Below are 26,042 nucleotides of genomic sequence, written 5' to 3' on the forward strand. Positions count from 1 at the left end.
ACTCGGCGAGCGTTGGTGGATAGGTAGGATCTTTCACAATAGAGGTGCCGTTGCCGAAAGGTGGGATGCAGGTGCATCGCGATGCGAAAAAGGTTGGAGTAGCGGCAGAAACCCAAAAAATTTCGGGCGGTCTGAGGGTGTTCCGGGGTTTCCATTGGCTCAATGGCCAAAACCTCCACTAAAAAGTTCTCGATGGTCCCTCTTCCCGCTGTTGGCGGTCCCAGGGTCCCCAACTCAATCCCACCGTACATTGAGAAATCTCTCTTTCAGCGAGGACGAGAGCATTCTAAAGACCAGCGAAGCGGCGAATCCCACAAAACAAACTCCTTTCGAAGTGTTCTATCCCTTCCGATTGATATTCCAAACAAATCCGTTGTCCCAAAATGTCTTCTAGAGCTTCAAAACGCCGCAGGCTCACGCCGCCGCCCGACGACGAAAACGATCACACCGGCAAGTCGTCCAAGAAGATCCAAAAGTCCTTCTTCAAGAGCGCTGCCGGCTGGAACCTAGAGCAGGACTACGAGAGCCGCCAGCGCAAGGGAAAGAAGGACAAGAAGGAGAGCACCCGCTTGCCCATCAAGACAGCCGACGGCCGCCTCGAGCAGTACCGGTCCCTGCAGGGCGACGATCACAACGACGATGCCGACTCGGTCGCGAGCGACGGCGAGTGGCTTGAGGGCCGTGAGGACGAGGAGGCCACCGCCGAGGCGGCCAACGAACGTCTGCGCCAGGATCGTAGGAAAGAAGAGGAGGAGTCGAACCTGCCCGAGCCCGTCCAGATCCACCAGGCCAAAGAGGAGCTCGCCAAGATTGCCATGGCGCTGAACGAGGATCCAGAGGAGAACGTCTCGGCCTTCAAGGCCATTGCAAAGATTGGCCAGTCGCGCATCCAGGCCATTCAAAAGCTCGCGCTGGCCACCCAGCTCGCCGTCTACAAGGACGTCATCCCGGGCTACCGCATCCGGCCCGTCGCCGAGGACGCCCCCGTCGAGAAGCTCTCCAAGGAGGTCCGGAAGCTGCGCGCCTTTGAGCAGGCCCTCGTGTCCGGGTATCAGGGCTACGTGAAGGAGCTCGCGAAGTGGGCAAAGGCCGATATACCGACCACGAGGAAAACGGGGCAGAGCATCTCGAGCGTCGCCATCTCGTGCGCCTGCACGCTCGTCAACGCCGTCCCGCACTTCAACTTCCGCAACGACCTCCTGAAGATCCTCGTCAGCAAGCTCTCCAAGCGCAAGATCGATGCCGACTTTCACAAGTGCCGCCGCGCGCTCGAGACGCTCTTCGTCGACGACGAGGAGGGCCGTCCCTCCATGGAGGCCGTCTCCTTGCTCGCCAAGATGATGAAGGCCCGCAACTTTGGCGTCGATGAGAGCGTGCTCAACCTCTTCCTCCATCTGCGCCTGCTCGACGAGTTCGCGGGCAAGGCCTCGCAAGATCGCGTCGACCGGGAGCGCGACCCGGGTGCCCCCCCGCCTCAGTCACGCAAGAACTTCAAAAAGGAGTTCCGCACCAAGAAGGAGCGCAAGATGCTCAAGGAGCAGAGGGCCATCCAAAAGGACATGGAGCAGGCCGACGCCCTCGTCAGCCATGAGGAGCGCGAGCGCATGCAGTCCGAGACGCTGAAACTTGTCTTTGCGTCCTACTTCCGCATCCTCAAGATGCGCGTGCCGTGGCTCATGGGCGCCGTGCTCGAAGGCCTGGCCAAGTACGCCCACCTCATCAACCAGGACTTCTTCGGCGATCTCCTGGAGGCCCTCAAAGATCTCATCCGCCACGCCCAGGAGGACGCAGAGGGCACCAACCGCGAGGAGGACGACGACGACGGTGAGAACCAAGACGAACAAGACGACGACGACGATGACGACGACCTCGGCGGCGCATCCCGCAACACGAGCCGCGAAGCCCTCCTCTGCACAGTCACAGCCTTTGCCCTCCTCGCAGGCCAAGACGCGCACAACTCCCGCTCCGCGCTGCACCTCGACCTCTCCCACTTCGTAACCCACCTCTTCACCTCCCTCCCTTCCCTCTCCCTCAACCCGGACCTCGAACTCACCTCCAAATCCCTCCACATCCGCCCCGCCCAGGCCGCCGCCACCCGCGACAACCGCGTCAACCTGCAAACCACCACCGTCCTCCTCCTGCGCTGCCTCACGGCTGTCCTCTTGCCAGCCTACCAGATCCGCTCCGTCCCGCCCCTGCGCCTCGCGGCCTTCAGCAAGCAAATCATGTCCGCGGCGCTGCACATGCCCGATAAGTCGGCGCAGGCGGCGCTCGCGCTCATGCAAGACGTCGGACACACCCACGGCAAGAAGATTGCCGCGCTGTGGTGTACCGAGGAGCGCAAGGGCGACGGCAACTACAACGCCCTCAGCGACAGCGTCGAGGGAAGCAATCCGTTTGCGACGACGGTGTGGGAGGGCGAGCTTCTGCGGAGGCACTTTTCGCCCAAAGTTAGGGAAGGTGTCAAGTTATTAGAAAAGGAGATTAATAGCGCATGAGGATGAGCATGAAGTGTAATTGGTTTGAGGCATCAGTCGAACGAAATCTAAAAAGGAGTTGGGAAACATGGGAAAAAGTGACAAAAAGGGGTTACCTTTTTACGGGTGTTGCGGGCTTTGGCATTTAGAGACCACGTACATATTACATACACCGCCCATGAACACCGGAGCCATCTTCAGGTTCGATCATGATCCCTTTGGTAGTGCCTTTATGTCTCATATTGAATCAAGCCCTGGCATTCATGGAATTTTGAGAAACTGTGGATTGACTATCTACCTAGACGGCCTGTGAGGTATCATTCCTGAGCAAAGTGACCTGGGCGGCGGACTACCTAATACCTCCAGACGCACAGGGCGGCTTCTGTACGAGATAGCTCGTTCCGCTTCCCCAAGTTGAGAGACCCCCAAAGCCAATATCAAAGTCAACCTTCCATCATCATCTTCATCATCAAGAACTCTCTCTGCCTTGTCGAACCCCCACCATCTTCCGACGATCCGACGACGATGCTTAGTGGCGTCCTCCATGCCCTTTCTCTGTAGCAGCTCAAGGTCTTGCCGCTATAAGGCATCATTAAAGAGTGCTAAGAGAGATCAGAGATGCTGTCACAACTTCAACAATATGAGGATACGGCTGCGGAAGTTTGCCTATCCATATCGCGTCCATTTACTGTCAAAGTAGTGCCCCTCAAAGGATTTGTTATTGTTGCCCGATCATAGAGGAGCAACGATTCAAACATTCCAGAGTTGGCGACGGTGAGAGATGCATCCCGATGACGATCTAAGCCCACATCGATTCGTTGATGCCTCTACGGCGGCGGACAGACGGCTGTGGGACTGGAGCACCAGCCAAAGGAGGACCGGACGAGTTGTTGAAGGCGACAGCCAAACTATTCGAAGCGCCGGGCGAGTTGTTCTGATGGCCAGATGAATTGATATTCCGAACGGGCACACTGCTCGAGGGACCGGATACGCCGTCCGAGTCCTTCCATTGGATGACCTGGAGATGATCGTCGGGGTCATCTACCATGGCAGGGCTGGCGCCGAAGTGAAGAGGGAATTGGGCAGCAGCCTGAAGCAGCTTGGGACAGTCTGGGTTCGAGTGCTCGTGGAGGATTACGTTGACCGCGAACCTGTTCTTCACTGCATCCGACGCACCTTTCATGCGAGTGAGGTCATGATCGCCGTCAGAATCCGTGTTGTAGCATGAAGCCGCCAAGCCAATAATTGGGTGGCTTCTCTTAGGGCAGTTGCAGTAGGGTTCCTTCATTTGAGGCTCCGCTGTTTTCTTTTCGTCGGTTGTCTCCTGCTGCTCAATGAGGGACTGAGTGTTGTTGATAATTTCGGAGTGAGCATCAGTGGCGGGCATAGCGCCAGACATGTTTCCGACTTCTTGAGCCATGCGAGCGTGGAACTCATGGTGGCCAGGAAGTTCCCGGCCACTTTCGAGCTGCGCCAGAGCCCATTCGACGGAACCGAACTTGAGCTCTGACTTAACAGCAGAGGTCTCAGTCTTCGTGGAGGAGGAGGCTTCAGCATATTGCTTGTTGTGAACGGTTTCATGAAGGAGAGGAGCCTGTACGTTGTTGTTAGACTGCGGCTGTGTCACCAACTCAATGTCTTTGGCGAAAAGAGCGAAAGCTTTGGCATCCAAGTTGGAACTGACAGTAGTTCCCACTCCGCTCATATTATTCTGCTTCCTGACGACTTTTGCCTCGTGAGCGATCCGCAAGCTCTTTCCTAAGCCACTCGGCTTCGAACGGACAGTCGTCTCAGGAGGGAAGACAGCCTCATTTTCCAGAGAAGGCGGAGGAGCGTTGGATTGGAACACAGCTTGAGCATTTCCGGGAACGGCGGCTTTCGATGTCTCGGGGCCATCAATCTTGGTGACAGGTATGCTTGACGAGGCACGGCTGGTCGAAGTCTCCTTGGGAGAAGCGGCAACCGGGCTAAGCTGGGGTTTAAGCCAGCTGGCGAGTTTCTGATCGATTCCCATCGGAGCGTCAGAGCGAGCAGGCACTGTGTTCGCGGGAATCGACGGCATCGTGGGCGTCACCGGCGTCGCTGGACCAGTCTTAGGCGTGTTTGCCAACCAACCCGCGAGAGTGGGATCGACACGAGTGACGGCGGAAGGCTGGACTCTGGCTCGATTGACTTGCGGCTGCGTGAAGACAGGACGCGAAGAAGAAGGCATAGGACGGTCTGCAAGGATTAGCAAATTGAACAATGGTCTCTCAAGGATTCGACTCACTCATCTGAGTCGGAGGAGCATCGTATCGAGTAGGGGTTGCTCTTCCGATGCCGCCAGGCCTGCTGCCACTGCCGCCATCGTTCATGCGTCCTCGTCCGCTGTTCCTGCCCCTACTGCTGCCTCCCTTGGCTTTGCTGAACTCCGCGGCAAGAGCTCTTGCTGCTGCCATCTGTTCAGCCTGCTTCTTGGGGTCCATGTTGGCAAACATTTTGGCAGCACGTCCTCTGTAGCTGATAGTTCAGAACTTTCTCCAATAGATGTCTAGTGATTTGATTAGTGTCAAATTTCTCCTTGCACCTGGAAATAGACCGGGATATCTGCCGATCAATGGTCAATGGTTTGGAAGCATTCAGCAAACGCAATGCAGAAGATATAGAAAGTGTTGAAGTCGAAGATTTCGGCACAGATTGTCATGATTGTGAAAGGCATAAAACTATGAAAAGGCATACGCGACATCAAGCTCGTTATCCCAAGGAAGGGGCCTTCGTAGAGAAATGCCCTCAACCGAGTAGATGAACCTTGAAGGAAAGAAATGAAGAGGATGTTTAGTACTGACCTTGCCTAGGTAGAGCCTCTTTCTCTGCCTTTTTCTCGTTGCTGGAAAGAGAAAACTCGTCTGTTGGTGTCCTGCTAAATTCGGCGTCAATGTGAATGTTGGCTGGGGACGGCGCCCAAGGTGGGAAACCAGATATGTTTGGATAGGAACTTGGGTAGGTAAGTAAAACTGACGAGCGCTGAGAAGAGTAGTCGAGTGCAAGGACACGAGACTGTCTATGAGATGTAGAGAAGGAACCTTGCCCAGTGGTCCAGCGAGGAAGGATAGCTTGCCTTGCCAACCTGGACAAAAAGGGAAGGTAAGGTTGCTGGGCAGGTGATCTTCGAGGAAGGTAGGAGCTTGGGAGAAAATCCAGGGGTCAAAGGCAGGTATAGGCAGGTTGCTTTGGAAGAAAAATCAGAGTAAACAAATATGGTTCACCCGGCTTAGGGCATAGAGAAAAATGAGACGGCAACAGATAATGGGACGGAATGGGTCTTTGGGACGGTTGCTGGGACAAGTATATGGGACTGAAGAAATGTTTTTGTTGGGAAGGTGTGAGGACTATCACCAGATGATGTTGGAGAGTAGAAGTATGCTGCTCTTCTTGTCTGTCTCATAGGGCCACCGATTCATGTGGGAAGGCTTGACGGGCTGCTAGGCTGGGCGTGAAGGGCTAACACATAGCTGCAGCAAAAGTAACAAAACAGAGGAATCAGAGAGCTCTTTGTTAGATATCCGCCTTATCTGGCACTCGTCAGCTGAGGTTCATGTTGAAGAAGAAGAAGAGACGTCTACTTCAGATGTCAAGCAGGGAGCCAGTATAATGCCAAAGCACCTGTACAAGACAATTTTCGCTTACATTTGTGGGCGTCGCTCTTCCTCGTCATGAGTGGATGGGAGAGGCACATGTACTGACAATCGGTCCCCTTATTTACCTCGAATATCTAGCATATGCATACCATCAAATAAAAGCTAATTCAGCGAGGGCAGAATGGGAAAATCTGGGTATTCGAGTTGGCAGGTCGATTTGCATTGCTGGGCGAGCTATGGGTATCTCATGACCATCTGTATTTCGCTGTAGTTCTTTCAAGTCGAGCAGAAATTTGGCGTTTCCTATTATCTTATGCCTTGCCGCTCTTCTTGGCCGGTACCATCTTTTCTTCCACCTTCAACTGCGTGGAACGGTAGACAGCATCCTTTGCCTCGTCCAACCAAGCGACGTGGATAGGCGAGACATGCTTCTGAACGTAGTCTACCAGCGCCTTCGACATGGGGGCACCGACCCGGATTCCAATCGACGAGACCCTCGGGATACCGACGGCAGCGCTGAGTTTCTCGCCACATGGCTTGGAGTATCCGACTAGTCTTGTTGCAGACGCTGGTGCAGCGGTATTGGAGGCCACGGCTACCATCTGGGGCAGTTGACAGTTGAAGGCCGATGACTGGCCGGAGCGGACGACGAATATAAGGGCATATGGAGCAGGGGGGACTGCCGCCGTGCTGGCTCCATCGGTGTCTGGCTCTGATCCTTGCTGCGTCGATGCGAGTCGTTCGAGGTTACGGGTGATACTTGCTAGACCAACGTCGACGAAAGAGGCGATTTCTGGCAGTGGTGGACGTTCGCTCTTCTCGGGCTCCTTGCCAGCAGCTCCTTCTTCCTTTCTCTTCCTTTTGGCGGCCCGTTTACCTTCCGAAGCCTTGACGTGCCTTTGGCGGTGTTGACCTAGTGGTGTCAACAGACTGTGTGTCTGGTCAGCTCAATTTCAATGTAGACACGTGCCAGTAGCCCGAGCCAGTAGCCCGAGTATGAATCTCAAAGAAGTACCTGCAAAGTAACTCTAGAATGGCGTCTTGATCTTCAAAGGCGACCTCGGGCCTGTAGTGTGTAAGCAATTCGAGTACTTAAATAGACCTGTCAAAAGCACTCCTACCATTGTACTGCTGAAAATGGTGTGCCAACTGAATGCACCAACTTTTTACGCAGTTGGTTGGCCATTTTGATGTCTTATTCAACGTGACCAGACGTCACGATTGGTCGTTTGGTATGCAAGTCAAGGACTCGAGTCGGGAGCGATACCAGCACCGTGCCCCAGAGAGTGAGTTTCCAGGTGAAGCAGCCGAATGAGCAGACGAGTAGAGCGTAATGGTAGCCCTGTGAATTTCTGTTGCAACTGAGAGACGTTGGATTTGACGGTCCACTGGAAGTAGTTTAGGGGCTAGCAAATCAAAAGTCGAAGGTTGGAGTTGGGTGGCTGGTGCTCGAGAAGTTCAAATCATGGATGGGTATTGACCCGTAAGGCTTGGTCGATGCTTGTAGGAAACAGCAAACAATCGAGTTGAACTTGGCTTTTCCAATCGGGATAATTATAGCAGGAGGTGTCATGCAATTAGCTGTTGACCAAAACGCACGGCTGGAGGGGTCAATACCAACACTTGCGAGTCGTTGCCCAAAGAAAAGAAATAAGGACAAAAATAAAACTCGTCAGTCGGAAGCAACAAGGGGACTAAGGTAATTGGCTTTAGCGGCCGATAGACAGATAAGCGAGGTGGCACTAGCGCCACATGATGGATCATTAGAGGAAGGAAACAGATGAACGGGCATCGAAAGCTTCAAACTTTGGAAGTTGGAGGGTGATGATGAGTCGGGCCAGGAGCTTGGCACACGGCTGGAAAGTAGGTAGTGACAGAGGTCGGTCCTTGACTAGGGCCTTTGGACGCCCTCTTGAGCTCTCTGAGGTACCTGATCCCAATCATGTCGATGCGGGCAGTCGGCTGAATGTCGACGTTGGGGTCGTTGAGGGGAGTTTGCATGGACATGGGCCGCTAAGAATACCGGCCCCGCATGAGCTCCAAGCCCCTCGGGGGGGCACGGACAGACAGCTGCGGATGGAAGAGCCGGGTCGCGCAAGGGTCGCCGAGAGGCCGAATGCGACGTTGAGTTATGACCAAAGTGACGGAAGCTTTTCATGTGTCATCTGGTCGGTTCCGATACGAGACTGGACTCCGAAAGAGAATGCTCATATGGCACGACTCAAATGTGACAATGCTCTGTGCCGGGTCGGAGGCTGCTCTGCCTAGGCATTTTGCCCTGGGCATACCCAAGGTCGCCGATGTAATAACAAGCTGGGACTCCGACTGATCCCGTACAGACACACGATCGTACCTTATGGATGGAACTAGGTAGACCGGAACATGGAGGAGCCCGGCTCTGGGTTGCTGCCTGCTATGAACCAAGCTACCCATCCAGGGTCACCTCTCGCCCAAAGAAGTACGGAGGACTCTCTGTCGAGATTCATGAACTCCATTCTATCTCGTGCTCTCCAAGGGACTTCGACACTGAAGACGATGCTGTTCGAGCTTCCATAGGCGCATCTTGACATTTCAAGTAGTATGGATTGACCAACTCTGGTCAGTGGACGCTAAAGAGTGATTATGATATTTGACGGCATACCCTCGGCCAAAATTCCTTTGGCGCATTTCCAGAGCTCAGGCCAAACTTGGAGATACGAGCACATTTGACTTCAAGTCGCATTTGGGCGTTAGAATGTCCTTGACAAGGTGCACTACCTAGTGTCAACGTCTTTGGGCTGGTCACTCACTGGTTGCTGTACCTGAGTGCATTGTTCAATGACAATACCTCATTTTTTGTCTCACGTTGCTGGAGTATGGCCATTCCTTTCTTTACCTGGATGCATTTCGTGAATGAAAGGCCGAAACCTCTCCCTAGGAAGAGACGAGAGCTGAAGTTTTCATAAATACAATTGACCGCTACTTGTTTCTATGTAGCTTCCCATTCTTGTCCTGTCTATTTGTGTAACTTGAGTTAGGCAGGTACAGACCATGATTTGTGCTCCTCCCTCGCCCGTGAGCCACAACCTGTGGACCGATTGTAGTTTCAGTACTTAAGCAGAGTTGGCCGCTTGTCTGGTGCCAATCCATCAGATTGTAATTGTTCTTCCAAGCAAAAGATGGAACTCCTTGGAAATGTAGCGATAATGGTTCATCGCAAAGCAAAAATAAGGTGATGGTCAGCAAAGAGAAGGGCTGCTTGATGTCGCCGTCACCTTCCATGTGTCGCGAGAGCCTGATGTGCAACTTGCAAGGTACCTATCTACCTACGCCTAGAAGGTCCCGCCATCTCTGGCTGTCTCCACTTTCGTCTCTGGTGCCTCAGGTACCTTGGTGCCCTGATTATTCGTTCCGGTAGGTAGGTACCTATTCTCCTTGAGCTTGAGCCACATGGGCACCAAAGACCTCGCATTGCACCGGCACCCCACCCCGCACCTATCATCTCGAGGATCTATCTTATCGTCCAAAAGCTTCTGCCAGCACCTTATCCTCAACCACTCTGACCGGCGAGTGCTGTCCTAGGTAGGTAAGCCAGAGAGACCCAGAGAGGTATGCCTTGGGTCTGTCACGCAAGGAGAAAAATTATGTAAAGGCAGACATCCAATGCTCATCTAACACCTCTCTTCAGACTCAATCCAGCTCTTTTCACTCCCGAACATCTTTCACCTGCGCATCGCCCTTCTACCTACCTTTCGCCAAGCGCCTTGAGGTAAGGTACATAGTCAAGCTATCGTAGCTACACACCTTACTAGGTACCTTACTTATCTCATAACGCGAGCCAAGATTTACCGGAAGCTCAAAGGTTCCATTTCTCACAGACGGGAGCTACAACTACCAACACTCCCACCACCCAAAGGTAAGGTACATGCCCTGCTCCTCCAAATCTTGCACCAAAGCAGGTACCTAGGTCTCTGCCATTCTTCCTCATTACCTCATCTCTCTTCCCCCCAATCTGTTCGTCTCCAAAACAGACGAGTCCCCCCCTCCCCCTCCAAAGCTCTTAGCTCTAGTGGATTCACGTCCTCCACGCCTGCACCGCGTCTCTTTTAAGTACCCGAAAGGACCGACGTGCAACCCCTGCTCCCTCCCCAAAAAAGCCCACCTTCGACACGCCGCCGTGTGCTTTCCATTTGACGTTCTTGCTGCGTTAGACCTCAGCCTGCACGTTGCTATCGTCACTGTCACCCTCACCTTGGCATCTTAGCGCCGACCTCCCCGACTTTTTCACCTTACCTTCTCTCGCCTTTGCTTTGAGGGATCAAGCTGCTGCAGCCTGATCACCATCTGTTATCCACTTCTCCAAGAGAAAAAAAACAACCCCCCATCATCACTACGCCAACATACCTCCATCGCGGCTCCAATCATCACTACCAGCCTACAAAAGAACCCACATGCTAATTTCGACCAGCTGCTACCGAGTCGTCTCTCGCGCCCGAGTGACGTCTCTGGAGCTCCAGGACCCGCGCTGCAATACTTCATTGCATCAACCAGATGGACCTACCAACAGGATCCTCGGAAGCACCAGATCGCGCGGTCTCCTCAGAGCCTAGCTCAACGAGGCCGAACCCCTTCACCGACGGCGACGATTCTTCTAGGAAACGACGCCGAACGTCCATGTCTGGTGGCTCCCGGAGCCTCTCCGTCGATAGTACCAAAGCGAGCATCGATACCTCGAGCTCACCAGCGGCAAACCGCCCCGACGAAGCTGCCACACAAGACTCTGCCATGAAGATAGACACACATTCCTCTACCCCGCAAACACCAGAACGGCAGTCGACAGTTCGAGAGCCTCCGACAGAACCTTCCTCTAGCCGGGTCACGATAAACCTACGCAATGCCACCCAGCCCGATCCTCTCTCCTCCTCTCCTGTCTCGCCGACACCCCGGACCATACCAGACCCACCAACTGAACTTTCGGAAGGTGTGAAGAAGAGCGTTGAAGACCTGGGCGAAGTCGACATGGCGCAAGCTCCTATCGAGATCACAGATACCCCACCTTCTTCGTCGTCAAGCCCACAGAGCCCCGAGGTCGAGGTGGTTGCAATAACCGACGATGACCAGGATGCTCCGTACGACGACGATGTCAGTATCATTCGCGAGGATGCTGCATCCTTCGACCCTACCCCCGATTTTCCGTACCACGAGGCTCACGAGTCACTTCCTGATACTGTCACGAAGCTAGTTCAATATCTAAGTTCCCGTGAGTGCTGTGCAGCTCAAGCTCAAGCTCAAGAAAGCTTGTACTGGTCTAACTGAGTATAGAAGCGCCCCCGGAAGAAGCTGTGCTAGAGTCTCTGTATGCCTGGATGGTCTCATACGTCAAATACGTTGGCCTTGTTGGTGGCAGGGTCGCCTACGAGTCTCAAGTGGCTTATCACACCTTTTGGCACATGTTTCCCGAAATCGCCTGGGCTTTGGCGACTAGAAAGTAAGTACTCTGATTCGTCTTATTGAAATGGTTACTTACTCACACATCTTCTTCAGACATCCTATCCCACTGGAAACACGGCAAACGATTGGCCAATTTTTTCACGCCTATGCCAGGATGACCGCTCATTTTGTCGAATTCGATTTCATCACAGCTCAGGCTTTTCAGATGTCTCCAGGCGACGAACGGCGTCAGCCGGAATTTCTTCTCTTTCGCTTTTTGCAGCCCTTGACGTCATTCGCTAAGAGAGAACATAGCCGGGCTCAGAACGGTCAAATACCTGACGAAGAGCTGCTCAGCACTGACATGCTGAACACTTTCCAGGCGGGAATCGGTGGTATCAAAGGATTGATCAAGCTAGCTCAGATACACTTGAGCAATGCGCCGAGATATCAACATTTGATGGACGTACTCGCGCCGATTTGCAGCGTTGCTGCACATATCCTTCAAAAGGTTGTTCAGGGTATCCACCGAGAAGCCTCCCCCCAGAGCCTAGAGATGGCGAAAGTAAGAGTGGCGGACGGTCATTTGCTGTACAACCTAGCTTCCAACGCGTTTTCCGCAACGATCGAAAACAAGGTAACTCAGCTCTCAAACGACACGACAACAAATCTCATTCATTCGCTTTCGGAGGTTTTCAAAATCTGCCTCAACGGTGAACACAGACTGGCCACAGAGCGCCTGAGAGCGTACCAGCAAAAACACCCTGAGTTGCCCTCCAAATTCATCCCAGAGGCCATCTCGCTGGAATGGCGACTTGGAATATACGGAAAGCTCATCACGTCGAGTCAGATGCAGCTGCGTGTCCTGGCAGCATCGAACATGTGCCATGATCTGGTTACCTGCTGGAAGAGGTACAGCGACAATGAAGATGAGGAGTGTAAGCAGTTTTTGAATTACGTGGCCGAGTACCTTCTTCGAACCAAGTTAGTCGACTACATCTTGGGACCGACATGCCATCCCGAAATCACAGTCGAGAGCGGTAATATCGTCGGGTTCCTGGTCGTTACTCGCCTATATCGTAGCGGGCAAACCGATCTGCTATGGCAGACCATCACCACTGCTCAAGATCCACGAGTTTCAGAAGCTTTGATTCGCATGACAACGGGCATCACAAACTTGTTCTCCAAGGAGGAGCTGCACTACTTGTGCGAGAAGATGCAAACCTTGCCCATCGAGAATTTCACCGCATCTTTACGGGGTCTTTGCGACCAAAGCCTGAAGTCTCTTCAGCACAAAACCCAAATTGCGGGCGAGTCGCAGAGCGTGCTGCCGTTGAGTATCTGCATCCGACTTTTGCGAGAATCCTCGATATATGTTTCGGATTCGGTCGTTGCTTACCCAGACGTTCATCACTTTGCAATGAACAAGTTCAGAGAACTAGTGAGAGACGGTATTGAACCCGAAGTGCGGAAAGAGATCTACTTCGACTGCATCAAAGATATCGCTGCAAAGACATCGACGACATTGGGCACTTTGTCATGTCTCTCAATGGCATTACGGCCTGCTGTGGCGTCCGAGCTACGGACCTTGACGACAGACCATAACTTGACATCATTGGTTATTGATGAACTTGAGCATGCGATTGAGCAAGGGAAGCACAATGGCATCAGAAGGACCCTCGGCGGGGCGGTCAACCATTCTCGAAGAGATCTCATTACCAATATCCTGGCTTACGAGCCGTCAACAGTCACATCAGACCTGGGTCCACGCCTTTGGGATATGCTTGTGGGCCATGGTGCAGCGAGTCAAGACGATCGGGACGACGGCTGGAAGATTTTGAACTCCCTCCCCAAAACAGCATTTGGCAACCCTTTCCTATCAGTCTGCTTCAGCGACTACCTACCGAATCTTCCCCGCAATTGTCTCTGCGGAGGAGCATTGGAATTCGTCAGAAACGCCGTTCTTCCCCGTGTCAATGACATCAATGATATCATACTGGATGACGTTGAGAGTCTCGCGCAGAGCGGAGTTGAACAGCTTTGGCGCATGATTCTTGACGCTGAAGATGGAGTTATGGTTGCCAAAGACCTGCCATTCGTGGATGCTGCGATTCAGACGCTCGTAGGTGACATCTATGTCGATAGTAAGTCTATTATGGCATACCCTCATCACAGAGCTTGCCAGGTTCATCTGGGCCTCGTAAATCGATGCCTCGAGCAGATGCTAGACGCTGCGAAGCGGCTGGAGGCTTCCGACGGCAGCAAGCCTAGCGACGATGAGTCTATGGCTATCATATCAACCGAGGAGCAGACTCTGGAACAAGAGCGAACTTTCAGCCGATCTCTTGCGGTTCTGCGGCACTTTATGAAAGCTCACCAAGCCAAGGACCACTTCTCTGCTCCCGACCTCCGCGCCTTGACACCTGGCTCGCCGAGTATAGCCGAAGGAGAGTCAGCTGAGCTCAAAGTCCAGTCCTTCGATGGGAACAAGCAGACAGACATCATTCCTCTCGAAGTCGGACGGCAGAATACAGCCGCCTCCCTTTTAGCCACCATCAGGCAAGCAACGGGCTTCGATAACTACCGCATTTACTACCGCGGCCACCCGTTTGCACCCAACGAAAATAACGTTTGTCAGTCTCTCGAAGATTTGAAGATCCACGATGGTCTCATCCTGGTCAAACGGGAGGAGAACGGTACAGCCATGGCGTCTAGAATCAAGCCAGGTGCCTCCCTCTTGGAAATAGAAATCCTGGGCCACTTCGAGCAGCTTTGGGACTATTTGAGTATGAAAGAGGTCATTGCCACAGAGGTTTGCACTCGAATTATCCAGGCCTGGTTTCAATGAGCTAACTCAGTCACAGATGCACACGTTTCTCACGGGGTTGCCTGCCGATACACACATGTTGGCTACCTTCGATTCGTCAGATGCCTCATATCGACAAGTTTTTCCTTCGGGCCAGCCATTCAAGTCGCTATATGCCCTGTACGCCATGACGGAGTACATAGGAGCTGCCGGCCGTCGACTGACCGAGGCTGCGGCGACACTTACCGATGCCGTTGATGCAGATGTTGACGCGTATCTAGACGCGCTCGTCAGGGTGAGGGCGCTGGTTGTGGCGGCGATCTCCGATCGTGAAATCCTTGGTGACTGTGCCTCTGGAGCTCTCCAGAACCGCCTGACTTACAACTTCATGAACGTCTACGGACTGACTTTCAGAGGTGAGTTGCGGAGATCTTTAAGACTTGGACAATCTAACGTCGCAATAGACCCTGATGTCGACGAGATCGATGTACGGCCCAAGCCGGTAGCTATGGCGCCTGCAGACCGCCTCATCGAGATTCTTCGGTCCGCGGTGTCTGCTCCTAGCCACAGCGGCTTGATTCCCCTCATCGCATCGACTTTTTCGGCCATTCTTCGAAGCGCAGCCGTCGACTCTGCCTTCTGGATGTCTCTGAAGGCGTTGCCTGATCTCGAAGAGTTGATGGGAATCTTACTCCTCGATGAACCGTCAGATGCAATTCGTGCAAACGTCGCCAAGCTATTGGAAGAAAGAGTCATCGTGCCCTACGAGTACGTATTACATACTAGAGAGCATCTGCCAAGCTCTGACACATCGAACAGGTCCAACACGAATACCAACTCGTTCTGCGCATTCCTGTGGCCAATGTTGCACCAACTGATAATCAGAGCAGCAAAGTCTCCCAAACAGTGTCAGCAGGTGTTTGACTTGTCGCTCGTCCTGCTACATCAGATGGCATTCGATGAAGCTGCCGTTGTGGACATTCCTGCTTTGGCCAGCGACTGTGGCAGGCTCCTACTCGAGCACGATTCTACCGAGGTAAGCAGCGCTGCGACGGACTTTTTAGATTAGTGTGCTGACCATGTCAAGCGACTCGGGCAAGCCGGGACCGAAGATGCTGTGGCCAATGGTTTAGTGAGACTTATCCAGAGTTGCCTTGACGAGGGATCGGACGTGGATTTGGAAAGCAGCCTTCCAGCGTAAGTGAATAACAGGGTACCATGCAAAACTCCGCATCGATACTGACTATCAACGCAGAAACCTTGGCCGAAAGCTGTTCTGGAGACACTTGTTTCCGCAACCAGGGCAGCATAGCCTGAGTTCGATTCGAAATTTTCTCCTGTCGACGAATACTAGAGGAATTCTTGCCGAGATCATCTTCGACCTAGTTCGCGATCGAGACTACGAGTTCCTCGCTTTGATAGAAGCTCTTGAATCGCTGGTTCCGTTTGATGAGTTTGATAACGGTTTGCTCACCCATTCCTTTACTACTGAGGGGCGCGGCTTATGCAGAAGGACAGATCCATATCTCTACGAATTACAGCCTTCATTCGACAGGATGTCTGCCGTGAGGGCTCCTTGTGGCTACGCCGGGCTCCGCAATCTGTCCAACACTTGCTATCTGAACTCGCTCTTCACACAGCTCTTCATGAATACAGGCTTCCGTCGATTCATGATGAACGCCCGCATCCCAGCCCAATCGAACACCCACGGTCTGCTCAGAGAGACGCGCAAACTCTTCGCTTTCATGCAGGAGAGCTCTCGAAAATTCATCGATCCTAGCCTCCTTGTCGGGTCTATCAAGACATATGAAGAGACCGTCATCGACGTTCACAACCAAATGGATGTCGATGAATTCTACAACCTGCTTTTTGATCGCTGGGAAGGACAGCTTTCAACAGCAGATGACAGAAAAACGCTAAGATCCTTTTACGGCGGTCAGCTCGTACAGCAAGTCGCCTCCAAGGAGTGCGAACACGTTTCTGACCGACTAGAGCCATTCTCGGCGATTCAGTGCGACATCAAGGGCAAGAGCACCCTCCAAGATAGTCTCCAGGCTTATGTCGACGGGGAGATCATGGAAGGAGACAACAAGTATAAATGCTCGAGCTGCGACCGACATGTGGACGCAGTGAAGAGGGCTTGTTTGAAGGACATTCCGGATAATCTGATTTTCCATCTCAAACGGTTCGATTTCAACCTGCGGACGCTGATGAGAAGCAAGATCAACGATTACTTTTCGTTTCCAACTCAGATCGACATGCGGCCCTACACTGTTGGACACCTTGACTCTCCCTCCGAGCCTGGTGAAGAGGATATGTTCGAGTTGGTCGGTGTGCTCGTTCACGCTGGTACGGCAGAATCCGGTCACTACTACTCATACATCCGGGAAAGACCAACGGCGGCCTCCTCGGAGGCTTGGTTCGAGTTCAATGACGACCTTGTCACCCCTTGGGACCCAACCAAGATGGAAGAGTCGACTTTTGGTGGCACGGATGGGTCTCTGGAAACCGGCATAGCTTACGACAAGACGTATAGTGCATACATGCTCTTCTACCAACGGTCTTCGGTGTTGAAAGCAGAGCAAGAGAAGTTGCAGCGCCAATCTATCCCGACTCCATTGAAGGTCGAGGTCCCACTCGAAGTCATCGACCATATCAACGGGGAAAATACGTTGCTCCTACGGAGACACTGCCTATACGACCCAAACCACTCGAAATTCGTGCTCCGGGTGTTCCAACATGCCATGATGCGAAACGGTGGGAAATGTTCTGACACACACGTCGTTGAGCAGCATGCGATGTTCATGTTCCTTGGCCACCTTGACCAAGTTGCATCCCGAACCAAAGACCTCCCCGACTTTGAAGAATATCGAGACGAGATTGAGCATGCCATTGTCAACTGTGCTAATTGCGCTGCGGACTTCTTTGATTACTTCCAGGAGAGGCACGAAGCATTCCGGCAACTTTTGCAGAGAAACCCGGACCCTGCCATCAGATACTCGATCGGCAGTCTCTTCCTCACGGCCCTGCGGCAGATCAAAACTTCTAGGCCAGAGATGTGGGGGCTGTCACAGGACGAGCTGGTCGAAGACCCTGTTATCATGCAGTGCGTTCAGCTGCTCGAGGCGCTATGGAACAATTTCCACGCTAATATCAGGTCATGGCCTGAAGTTTTTCAAACTATCCTGGCCTTTGCGCAATTGGGCACAATGGAGACTGCTGTGCTCATGGCGGAAAATTGGTTCTACAGGGTGCTACGCATTGTCTTTGCTGATGCCAACATGGACCTTCCCAGCAACTACGCTCGAATGCTTACGAACGTCATTCGTCGTATCAGCAATACGCGCTCAACATCGTACGAAATGATCATCCAGCTAATCGACCACTTCATGGACGCTCTAGAAGATGTCCTTGACGTTCACACAATCGTCGAAAGTGCCGAGATGCGATTGGATATTTACATGGAACATCAGGCGCCGAAAATGTCATGGACCCCAGAAGAGATCAACGTCTTAACCCACGAGTGGAAGCTAGACGCAGGCAGTACTTTTGTCAAAAAGCTGATCGATATCGACCAAGAGCCTGCTTACACAACATCGATCATCAAAAGGATCATTCACCTGAGCCCCGACATGGATAACAGAGTCTTCACACTCCTCAGAAATACGATAACAGGCGGCGCAGTACAGTATTCCAACGCGCCTTACATCAGAGCAGCTGCGATATACTCCCAAGAGAGCAGAAACGCAGCCAATATTCAGGCCCTCTTCCGCACGATAGCATTCCAGTGCAGGGCACTCCAAAACACGGACGGGCAGGCCTTTCTGGAGTTTTTCCGACTTGCCTATGTGCATCTGCAGAACGAAAGAGAGGAGATTCGGGCTATGCGGTATCCTCAATACGTCGAGTTTATCCCTATGTGGGCACCTCCTCTGTTGGGCTACTACGACGCAGATGTGCGACAGGGCACGGAAACCCTCCTCTGTATGTGGTTCGAGAACCATGACTTGCTCGATGATGAAGACGAGAGTTTGGCGGCTGCTATGAACGCAACGGCACGGAAGCTTGCCATGAGCTGCCTGGTATACCTTCAGGAATACTTTGTCAAGCGACGTGCTCAGGTGGCAAAGCATTCCACCGAACACCTCCAGGCCATTATTGCCAAGTGCGAACCCTTCTTTGGGGTCGATCTGGGGCTCGAAAATGATCGCCTCATTACCTTTGCAGAATACCAAAACCTCTACCACTGTAAGTAATCAAGTGTTTGACGATTGAGTCACTGCTAACACTCAATGCTAGCTGTCCTTGAGCCATTGCGCCGCATGACGGTTGAAGAATTGGAGGATGAGGGCTCCGGTATGTCTCCAGGACTCTACAGTGATTCAGACACCCTCGGCTCGGAACCGTGACGGCTGACTGGACGGCCGTCAAGACTGGGAGAATTCGTGCGGGTCCTCTGAGCAGCTGGAAAGCATTGCAGACATCAGTATGCAGGCGGCTGGCGACCTTCCAGAGCCAGATCTCCAGTGACGGAAACCCCCGGCGACCCTGACGAATTGAACGACTACGACATTACTTGTGAACATAAATGGTGCGACGTGGTAGGAAACAGGCCAACCGCGTAAGGCGTCTAGGAGACGAAGGACGGGTCCTGAAATTAGCAGCAGAGAGCGCTATACATGGACGGCGGAAGCTTCTTGCATTTACATGGCGTGTAGGCGTTTGAGGGCCCAAGGAAGGGTAAAAGTTTTCAAGTCCAGCAGATGGGCAGTAACGGCCGAAGGGACAGGGTATCATGGTCAGGTTCATACATGGCCTTTGACGAATTGCTGTAAACTGGGTCTTTTTTTTTTCTTTCTGGACGGATGACTACGAAGTAGGCGGATGCGGAGATTGCGAGGAAGTGTGTGATAGAGCCAGAAATGGGTCTTGATGCCGAGATCAGCATTATCAGCAAGCCCCTCGCAGCCGGGTCTCATAGAGAGATATCAAGTCTATGAATTATTTTTGGCACACTTGCCTAGTCGATTAGGAGTAAAGTAAAGAGCTGAGAGCTGCACAGTGACTGGTGAGATGAAGCGATGGAAGATCAAGTAGTACCCGCGGCTCTTGCTAGTGAGTGGATATGAAGACGGGTAACGTGATGATGAGCGTTCAATATAGTGATGATGCTACGGGATTGTTCCAATATTAGTTCTTTCCAAGCGGCTTAAAGGAGTACCTATAAAGCGACGGTGACGGGAGGATTATTGGGTCACTGTGGTATCCTGTGGCTCCCTCGTAGCCGCCGGGCCATGGAGGGGTCGGTCAACTTGCAGAAAGTGGAAGTCTAGGTTGGATTTCATTGGTGAGGGACAGGGGGTCGCTCAGCATGGTTGTCGGGTGGGCACGTGGAGAGATCTACGGAAGTACTCCTGGAGACAGAGATGGATTGGAAAAAGGAGGAGAAGCGAACCAGGGTCTGGGGATGGGAATTCTCTGTCTCCCTTTTGGAAATAGAGGAGGGGCATGCCAGGCCTAGATGCGGGGGGGGGGGGGGGGGGGGGGTGGGAGGGGGGGGGGGCGTGGGGGGGGGGGGGGGGGGAGGGGGGGGGGCGGGGGGGGGGGTGTGGGGGTGGTGGGGGGGTGGGGGGGGGGGGGGGGGGGGGGGGGGGGGGGGGGGGGGGGGGGGGGGGGGGGGGGTTGCCTACGGAGTATGGGAATACTGCGAGAGGCCGGCGTTTATGGGGGATGATGGCTGGGTAGAGGTTGAGAATTGGCTATGGGGTGGTTAGACCCGAGGTTGGGGATGACTGGGGGCAATCGCTGTGGGAAGCGATTTTCATGACGTTGCGGCTGGAGGGCCGGAATTAGATCTCTGGTGATGACGTGGTGTAAGGTAGATGGGACGTGTAGGTAGTTGTTTCTCGTTTTTTTTTTCTCGTTTGGCTGAGGGCCGCGCTGGTCGCAGGTCGCAGGTCAGCGCCCCCCCCCCCCCCCCCCCGGGGCGGGGGAAGGGGAAACCCCGAGGGGGGGGGGGGGGGGGGGGGGGGGGTTTTTCGGGGGGGGGATATGGGGGGGGGGGTTGTGGCCGGGGGGGGGGAGGGGGCACTTTGGGGAGGGCGTGAGGAGGGAGGGGGGGGGGGGTTGGGGGGGGGGGGGGGGGGGGGGGGGGGGGGTTTTTTTGGGGGGGGGTTTTGGGGGGGTGGGGTTGGGGGGGGGGGGGGGGGGGGGGGGCCGAATTTTGGGGAAGTGGGGGGGGGGGGGGGGGTTTTTTTGGGGGGGGGGGGGGGGGGGGGGGGGGGGGGGTTATGGGGGGGTTACTTGTTGCTAGGCTGCGATTGATTTGGTTTACGAGAACCGTTGGTCAACGAGGAGAGGAAAGGTGTCCATCCGATGTTTTTTTTTTTTTTGGGAAGGGAACGACAAGTGACGTTTATGGTGTATGAGAAAAGCGAGGTCTTTTGGGGACGGGGGGCTCAATGGGCTAGCCTAGACTTTGAAGCTCATCGGGATCGGTGCACATCGGGGACCGGCGAGCTTACAATGTTCCGGGGCGGGGGGTCTCGGGGGCGGTGCTTGGCGGGACCGTCGGCATGTTGTGGGTGTTTGAAAAAGTACTGTGAGGGTGGAATGTGAGGTCATCCCGTGATGCCCGTTTGTTGTTGTCGGACGAATGGGTGAGAGGGAGGAGAGAGAGAGTTTCTGAAAATGTGGCGATGATTGCGCTGGTAAGTTGTAAAATCGGCGGTTTTCATCGCGGGGTAGAGGAGAGATATCTCTTGGCCGGTGTTTGGCTGGGCGAAACAGAGTTGGTGATGTTCGTGTGGAGGGGAGGGGTTGAGAAGAGTGATGGATGGGTGGATGATGACGCAGGCGACAGCTGATGAGGAGGGGAGAAGAGTACCGTGGAACCCGCGAAGCTAGTAGTCGGGATAATAGAAAAGCAGGTTTTGGCGGGTTGTTTGACGGTTTCGTGTGGTTGCTATCAAAATGGCGGGATGATGGGATGAGGCTCGGCTCACTCGGGTTGCACTACCAGACCTCTGTGCTGCTGTGCATGAACTGAAGGGGAGGGAGAGAGGGGGGAAGAGTTGAAGTGACGTGCTTCAGAGTTTCGGCGTACCACACCACTGGGAAGGTGAGGAGTTAGGTAAGGTATGCTGAGTAGGATAGAGAAGTTGGTTGTGGTTAATTACGAACAACTTCAGATGAAGGCGAGGCGCAGGCGCGGGGAAAGCTGCCGGTGAGTGGGTGGGTTGTGGTGGCGGTGGTGGAACGGAAGTTCAAGGCAAGCTAAGGTAGTTGGAGGTTCGTTTTCTCGATCCGATGTGATGTGTGAGTTGTCTGGCTGACAAGATCTTGGCAGGCTGTTTGAGCCAAGAGAGATGTAGACCGCGGCCAAAGAGGGAGAGAAGACGATGCTGGTGTGTAGTTCTCATGCGATGGTTAGGATAGGGATAGAAATCGGCCTTGGTCTCGATCGTGATACGGTATAGGATGATGGGGTGTAGTTGAGATGAGAATGTCACGAGACGCTCGGGAAAGAGCCAATATGAGGAGTTGTGGCTTTTGCGACGGATCCGAAGAAACCTTCTTTTTTTCTGCCTATGATCGACTCGAGGAGTTTACAATTCTATATTGGCCGTTTCTCGTCTCTTGGTATTATTTTGGTAGTGTTTCTTATTTGGTCCTTGCCTACCTAGTAGGTAGTCTAGTGCACCATTGTATGTATCGTCGACAAGAATTGCTTCCAACGGTGACAGACAAGAAAAGCCCAACACGCCAAGCTCCTTGGCCCCGTTTCCAGTTGCCCTCGTCACTGACTCTCCCACTCTTCTTTTCCTATCTGTATGCAACTCGTCTGTTCTTTTCATCGTCGCAATCTCGATGAGTGACCATGAGATTGATCACCCGCCAAGCTTCTTCGTCACAGCCCGACAACATGGTAAAAGGTGGAGTGAACTCAGGGAGCGGGGAGGGGCAATTTATCTCGAGCGGCATCTCGAGACGAGACGTTGTCACTGCGAAAAGGTTTGTTTTCCTGGGGTATATTGAATTGATTGATGTTATTTTCCCGTGGCCCTACTATGTCCTGCAAGCTGAAGTCTTGTTACGGCCAACCGTCAAGTAAATTGAGCGAAGCTTAACACCTTCTCCACGTCCATTGAGAGGCATCTTGGCATCGCCATAACGGCGAAGAAATTAATTTACTTCTCGCCTGCCGCACTAGCGGTTCCCTCTTTCGGCAACCCCAATAATCCCGAATCGATCGGACTGAAGAAAAGTCCAAGAAAAAGACAGAGAAAGTAAGTGATGGTTGCACGAATTACTTTGCGGTGAGCAGTCCCGCCAGAGTTTGAAGATTGTTGTGCCATTGTTTGGGCGAAAGAGAGGGAACCCGCTTTACCTAAGTGGTTCTTTGTTCAACGTTCTCTTTTGTCGTTGGCGATCCTCGTTTACCTGTTTACCGTGACGAACGTCGGTAATGCCCCTCCCTCTTTGTTCCTGCGTTCCACAGAGAACAAAGGCGTTCGCCGTTACTGGCGGCCACGCCTCCCACGAGTTCGCCATCGCCGGCCTCCACATTGGAAACGGTCATCTCCACCCCTATTCCACCCCAGCGGGCTGGCCTCACCGAAGCGTTGGACGAGGTAAGAGAGAAGGCGAGGGTAAAAGAGAAAGAAAGAGAGATACCATGCGGTGCCACGCCATGCCCACGCCACGCAGTAATCTATTTTTGTGACGCTGGCGAGAACGGCGGGCCCGCGCAAGGTTCAAGCAGAAGATCCACCTGGCACCATGGGATCCTTGAGATGGGATGGGAAAATCATGGGATAGGAGCAGAGCAGAGCAGCACACCTACCACAGTACACCTGTTCAGGGATCCCATACGTTAGCGCAGTGAATTGATAGGGTAGTTAGGTCATATGCGCCACCTACCTACTTAAAGTACTAATTCTATTTTATTTACCTATTTTTTATAGCTAAATTTAGAGACGGTATTTTGAAAATAAAAGCTGATATCCCTGCTTAATACCGATATCCTATACCTTTTTCTACAATTAACTAAACTACTATAGATTCTACGATTACGGCCTTAATTACGGCCTTAATTACGGGCCTAATTATACTACTTTTACTTATTTTTACTTCGTTAATTATACCTACTTCTACTTTATTAATTATACTACTTTTGCCTACTTTTACTTTGTTAATTATATTACTTTTGCTACCTACTATGCCGCCTACTTCTACTTTACTAATTATACCTCTAATAGCTACTGCTACCCGTGGGCTGGCTATAAGTAATATTATGTTATTTTTTATACTTATGAAATTATATATAAAAGAGCTCATAAGAGACTAAAAAATCAAGATCCGCGCCTTTTATAAGTACTTTAATTAGATATATAAATAAATTATAAAAACTATATTATATATATATTACTAAGTTTAATTAGCTTATACGGAGTCTTAGCTACTTATACTATAGAAAAATAAGTATTATAAGCTAGTAATTCGTATATTATAAAAAGCCTACTTATAAGAGTAGCTTTTATTTAACGATTTATATAAAAGGATCTTATAGCTAGATTTATTATTATTTTTACTTCCCGATCTCTTAGTCTATAAGTAATATACTATTATAACTACTTTATACTCCCTAGGCTACTACCGGGCTATTTAACCGCGCTAAATTCGTTAAACTAAGGTTAATAAGTAATAACAGGTTAAATTCGCCTAGATATACTTCTAGTTATAGCTGCGGCCTAAGGATTAAGAAGATATGATTTTTTTAAATAAGACTTAGGTAATTACGGACCCTATATAGAAGTAATAGGTAATAGTATATAATATAGAGGACCTAGCCTCCTTTACTTTTATATAAATAAAACTATATAGCTAAATATTTTAGAGAGCTTTTATTAATAGAATTAAGGGCCTAGGTTTTATTTAGGAAAAGGAATAGGGAGGAATTAATATTATAAAGTACTTTTTTTAAATATTATTAATAATTGTTATTTTCTTTTAGGAGTACTATTTAAGCCTATTTTAATATAATAATACCTTAGTTTATAAAGCTAAATAGACCCGTTTTATTTTAAAAATACTTAGAGTACTAGTACTGCGCTAGCTAGTATATAGTCCTAACCTTAACTTAATAAAAAATATATAGTTTTAGATAAAAAATTGGGTAGAATTATATTACGATTTATAATTATTTAAGCCTAAGTAATTACGAGCTACTATCTAGGTAGCGTAGGAGGTAGTACTTAAGGAGTAGTTAAAGTAGCTAGTATATTCGATGCCTCGTTAACTATAGCTCGTGATTAAGCGAAATGGTGAAAGTATTAGGTACTAATTCTAATAGGTAATTCGCTATTAATCAAAAGTATATTTACTTTGTAGAATTTGTTCTGATTTGAGTAAAGTCCGTCTCTGCAAGTACTGTACTAACATATGGGATCCCTGAACAGGTGTACATGCATACCTACTACATAAGGTGGAAGCCCCCACAATCATCATGCACGTACACCCCTGCACCGGCACACAGCGCCCACCCACGTCGATCCGAAAGTCGATCCCCGCGCTCCGTCAGAATGACACATGATTGGCCTGTCGCGGGCAGACGGCCAGTGACAGATTGCTGAAAATAGCAGCGTAGCCGCCCAGAGGGACGGGACAAGGTGACGCTAGAGCAGTGATGCAGCTGGGGGAAATTCTACGATTGGACGAAAGGTGTTGAAATCATGAATTCCACACCCAGAAGCCCAAGACGCAGGGCGGACAGACGGCTTTTTTCTTTCTTTCTTTCTCTCTCTTGCAGGATCACTCCCGTCGTTCAAATGAACTGTTGTTCAGGGGGAGAATGCACGCGCTCGCAGCGGTGCATCTGATCTGGGCCGTATCTTGGGCCCGGAGAATAAGGCAGCATTCGGAGTGGTTGATTCGCTCTTTCAATTCTGTAATCTGATTTATTTCTGGAATTCTTACCTATTTTTCGTCTTCATTTTTAGGTACGGGGACGCGGGTATGTCGTGTGATCGGAGTGCAGTAGCTTCCGTTTCTGCACTCAACTCATTTGCCTTTTCGATTCTTGATTTAGAACATGACTGAGAAAACCAGACTCCATCTCACCCAGTCCAGTCTTATTCCCAGGCAAAGGAAGAGTAAAGCAAGCTTACCGGGCGGCATGAAGTCGTACGCGTAGGTCGTCAGGTACTTCGAGCTTAGCTCACTTCACCTATCGGGGACAACGGCCGACAGCTCTCTCAACTTGAACGACCGGCCCTCACAATAATTAGTATACCTCGGGTTATGGTGCTAGGTCAAGGGTCGGGAACGCGTGGTATGGCTGGCGGCACGTTTGATGACGGGCTGAGATAGATGACAGGCGGGGGCCCTCTCGGTTGCTGTTTCCAGGTTTCCCCACCCCTCTTTCTTCTGCTTCTCTTTCGCAGATACCATCCCTCACTCGTGCGAGTGTCTCCCACATTCCTTGGCAGAAGAGCTCGTTGTCGCCTTCGCGTGGATGTCACCGTCCGGGTTCTAGGTAGGTACCTGTGTGGAGGGGGCGGGAAGGCCATGATGGAAAGGTGGTGCTGCGTGCATGGCGTGTAAACTAAAGACGAGAAAACGAGGAAGATCATGAAACAAATCCTCGCCCACCAATCCATAGCTCCCCTTTTACTGAGTACTCTCTTCGCCGCCGTCCGCCCTCCCCTTTGGGAACCCCTGCTTTTCTCCGTG

General features: G+C 51.8%; 6 protein-coding genes across 6 annotated transcripts; 2 read left to right on the top strand and 4 right to left on the bottom strand.

Moving 5' to 3' along the window:
* Nucleotides 1–383: 383 nt before the first annotated feature.
* On the top strand, nucleotides 384–2,498 carry CTAM01_06153 (nucleolar complex-associated protein; the record flags this gene model as incomplete). The annotated part of the gene is made up of 1 exon (XM_060522182.1): nucleotides 384–2,498. One exon carries the CDS (start codon nucleotides 384–386, stop codon nucleotides 2,496–2,498), a length of 2,115 nt encoding a protein of 704 aa, XP_060383372.1.
* Nucleotides 2,499–3,276: 778 nt separating this feature from the next.
* CTAM01_06154 (uncharacterized protein) lies at nucleotides 3,277–4,954 on the bottom strand (the record flags this gene model as incomplete). The annotated part of the gene is made up of 2 exons (XM_060522183.1): nucleotides 3,277–4,697; nucleotides 4,747–4,954. The coding sequence occupies 2 exons, from the start codon at nucleotides 4,952–4,954 to the stop codon at nucleotides 3,277–3,279; spliced, it is 1,629 nt and encodes a 542-aa protein (XP_060383373.1).
* Nucleotides 4,955–6,405: 1,451 nt separating this feature from the next.
* Nucleotides 6,406–7,280, bottom strand: CTAM01_06155 (uncharacterized protein; the record flags this gene model as incomplete). The annotated part of the gene is made up of 3 exons (XM_060522184.1): nucleotides 6,406–7,024; nucleotides 7,110–7,160; nucleotides 7,216–7,280. The coding sequence occupies 3 exons, from the start codon at nucleotides 7,278–7,280 to the stop codon at nucleotides 6,406–6,408; spliced, it is 735 nt and encodes a 244-aa protein (XP_060383374.1).
* Nucleotides 7,281–9,052: 1,772 nt separating this feature from the next.
* Nucleotides 9,053–9,355, bottom strand: CTAM01_06156 (uncharacterized protein; the record flags this gene model as incomplete). The annotated part of the gene is made up of 1 exon (XM_060522185.1): nucleotides 9,053–9,355. One exon carries the CDS (start codon nucleotides 9,353–9,355, stop codon nucleotides 9,053–9,055), a length of 303 nt encoding a protein of 100 aa, XP_060383375.1.
* Nucleotides 9,356–10,624: 1,269 nt separating this feature from the next.
* On the top strand, nucleotides 10,625–18,839 carry CTAM01_06157 (ubiquitin carboxyl-terminal hydrolase; the record flags this gene model as incomplete). The annotated part of the gene is made up of 10 exons (XM_060522186.1): nucleotides 10,625–11,333; nucleotides 11,396–11,561; nucleotides 11,618–14,315; nucleotides 14,368–14,725; nucleotides 14,774–15,077; nucleotides 15,129–15,345; nucleotides 15,397–15,506; nucleotides 15,565–18,557; nucleotides 18,609–18,665; nucleotides 18,742–18,839. The coding sequence occupies 10 exons, from the start codon at nucleotides 10,625–10,627 to the stop codon at nucleotides 18,837–18,839; spliced, it is 7,710 nt and encodes a 2,569-aa protein (XP_060383376.1).
* A 6,782-nt stretch (nucleotides 18,840–25,621) lies between these two features.
* Nucleotides 25,622–25,969, bottom strand: CTAM01_06158 (uncharacterized protein; the record flags this gene model as incomplete). The annotated part of the gene is made up of 1 exon (XM_060522187.1): nucleotides 25,622–25,969. One exon carries the CDS (start codon nucleotides 25,967–25,969, stop codon nucleotides 25,622–25,624), a length of 348 nt encoding a protein of 115 aa, XP_060383377.1.
* Nucleotides 25,970–26,042: the final 73 nt, after the last annotated feature.

The sequence above is a fragment of the Colletotrichum tamarilloi genome (assembly GCF_030869305.1).
Source record: "Colletotrichum tamarilloi strain Tom-12 chromosome Unknown Scaffold_16.1, whole genome shotgun sequence".
In the NCBI taxonomy this organism is placed as follows: Eukaryota; Fungi; Ascomycota; class Sordariomycetes; order Glomerellales; family Glomerellaceae; genus Colletotrichum; species Colletotrichum tamarilloi.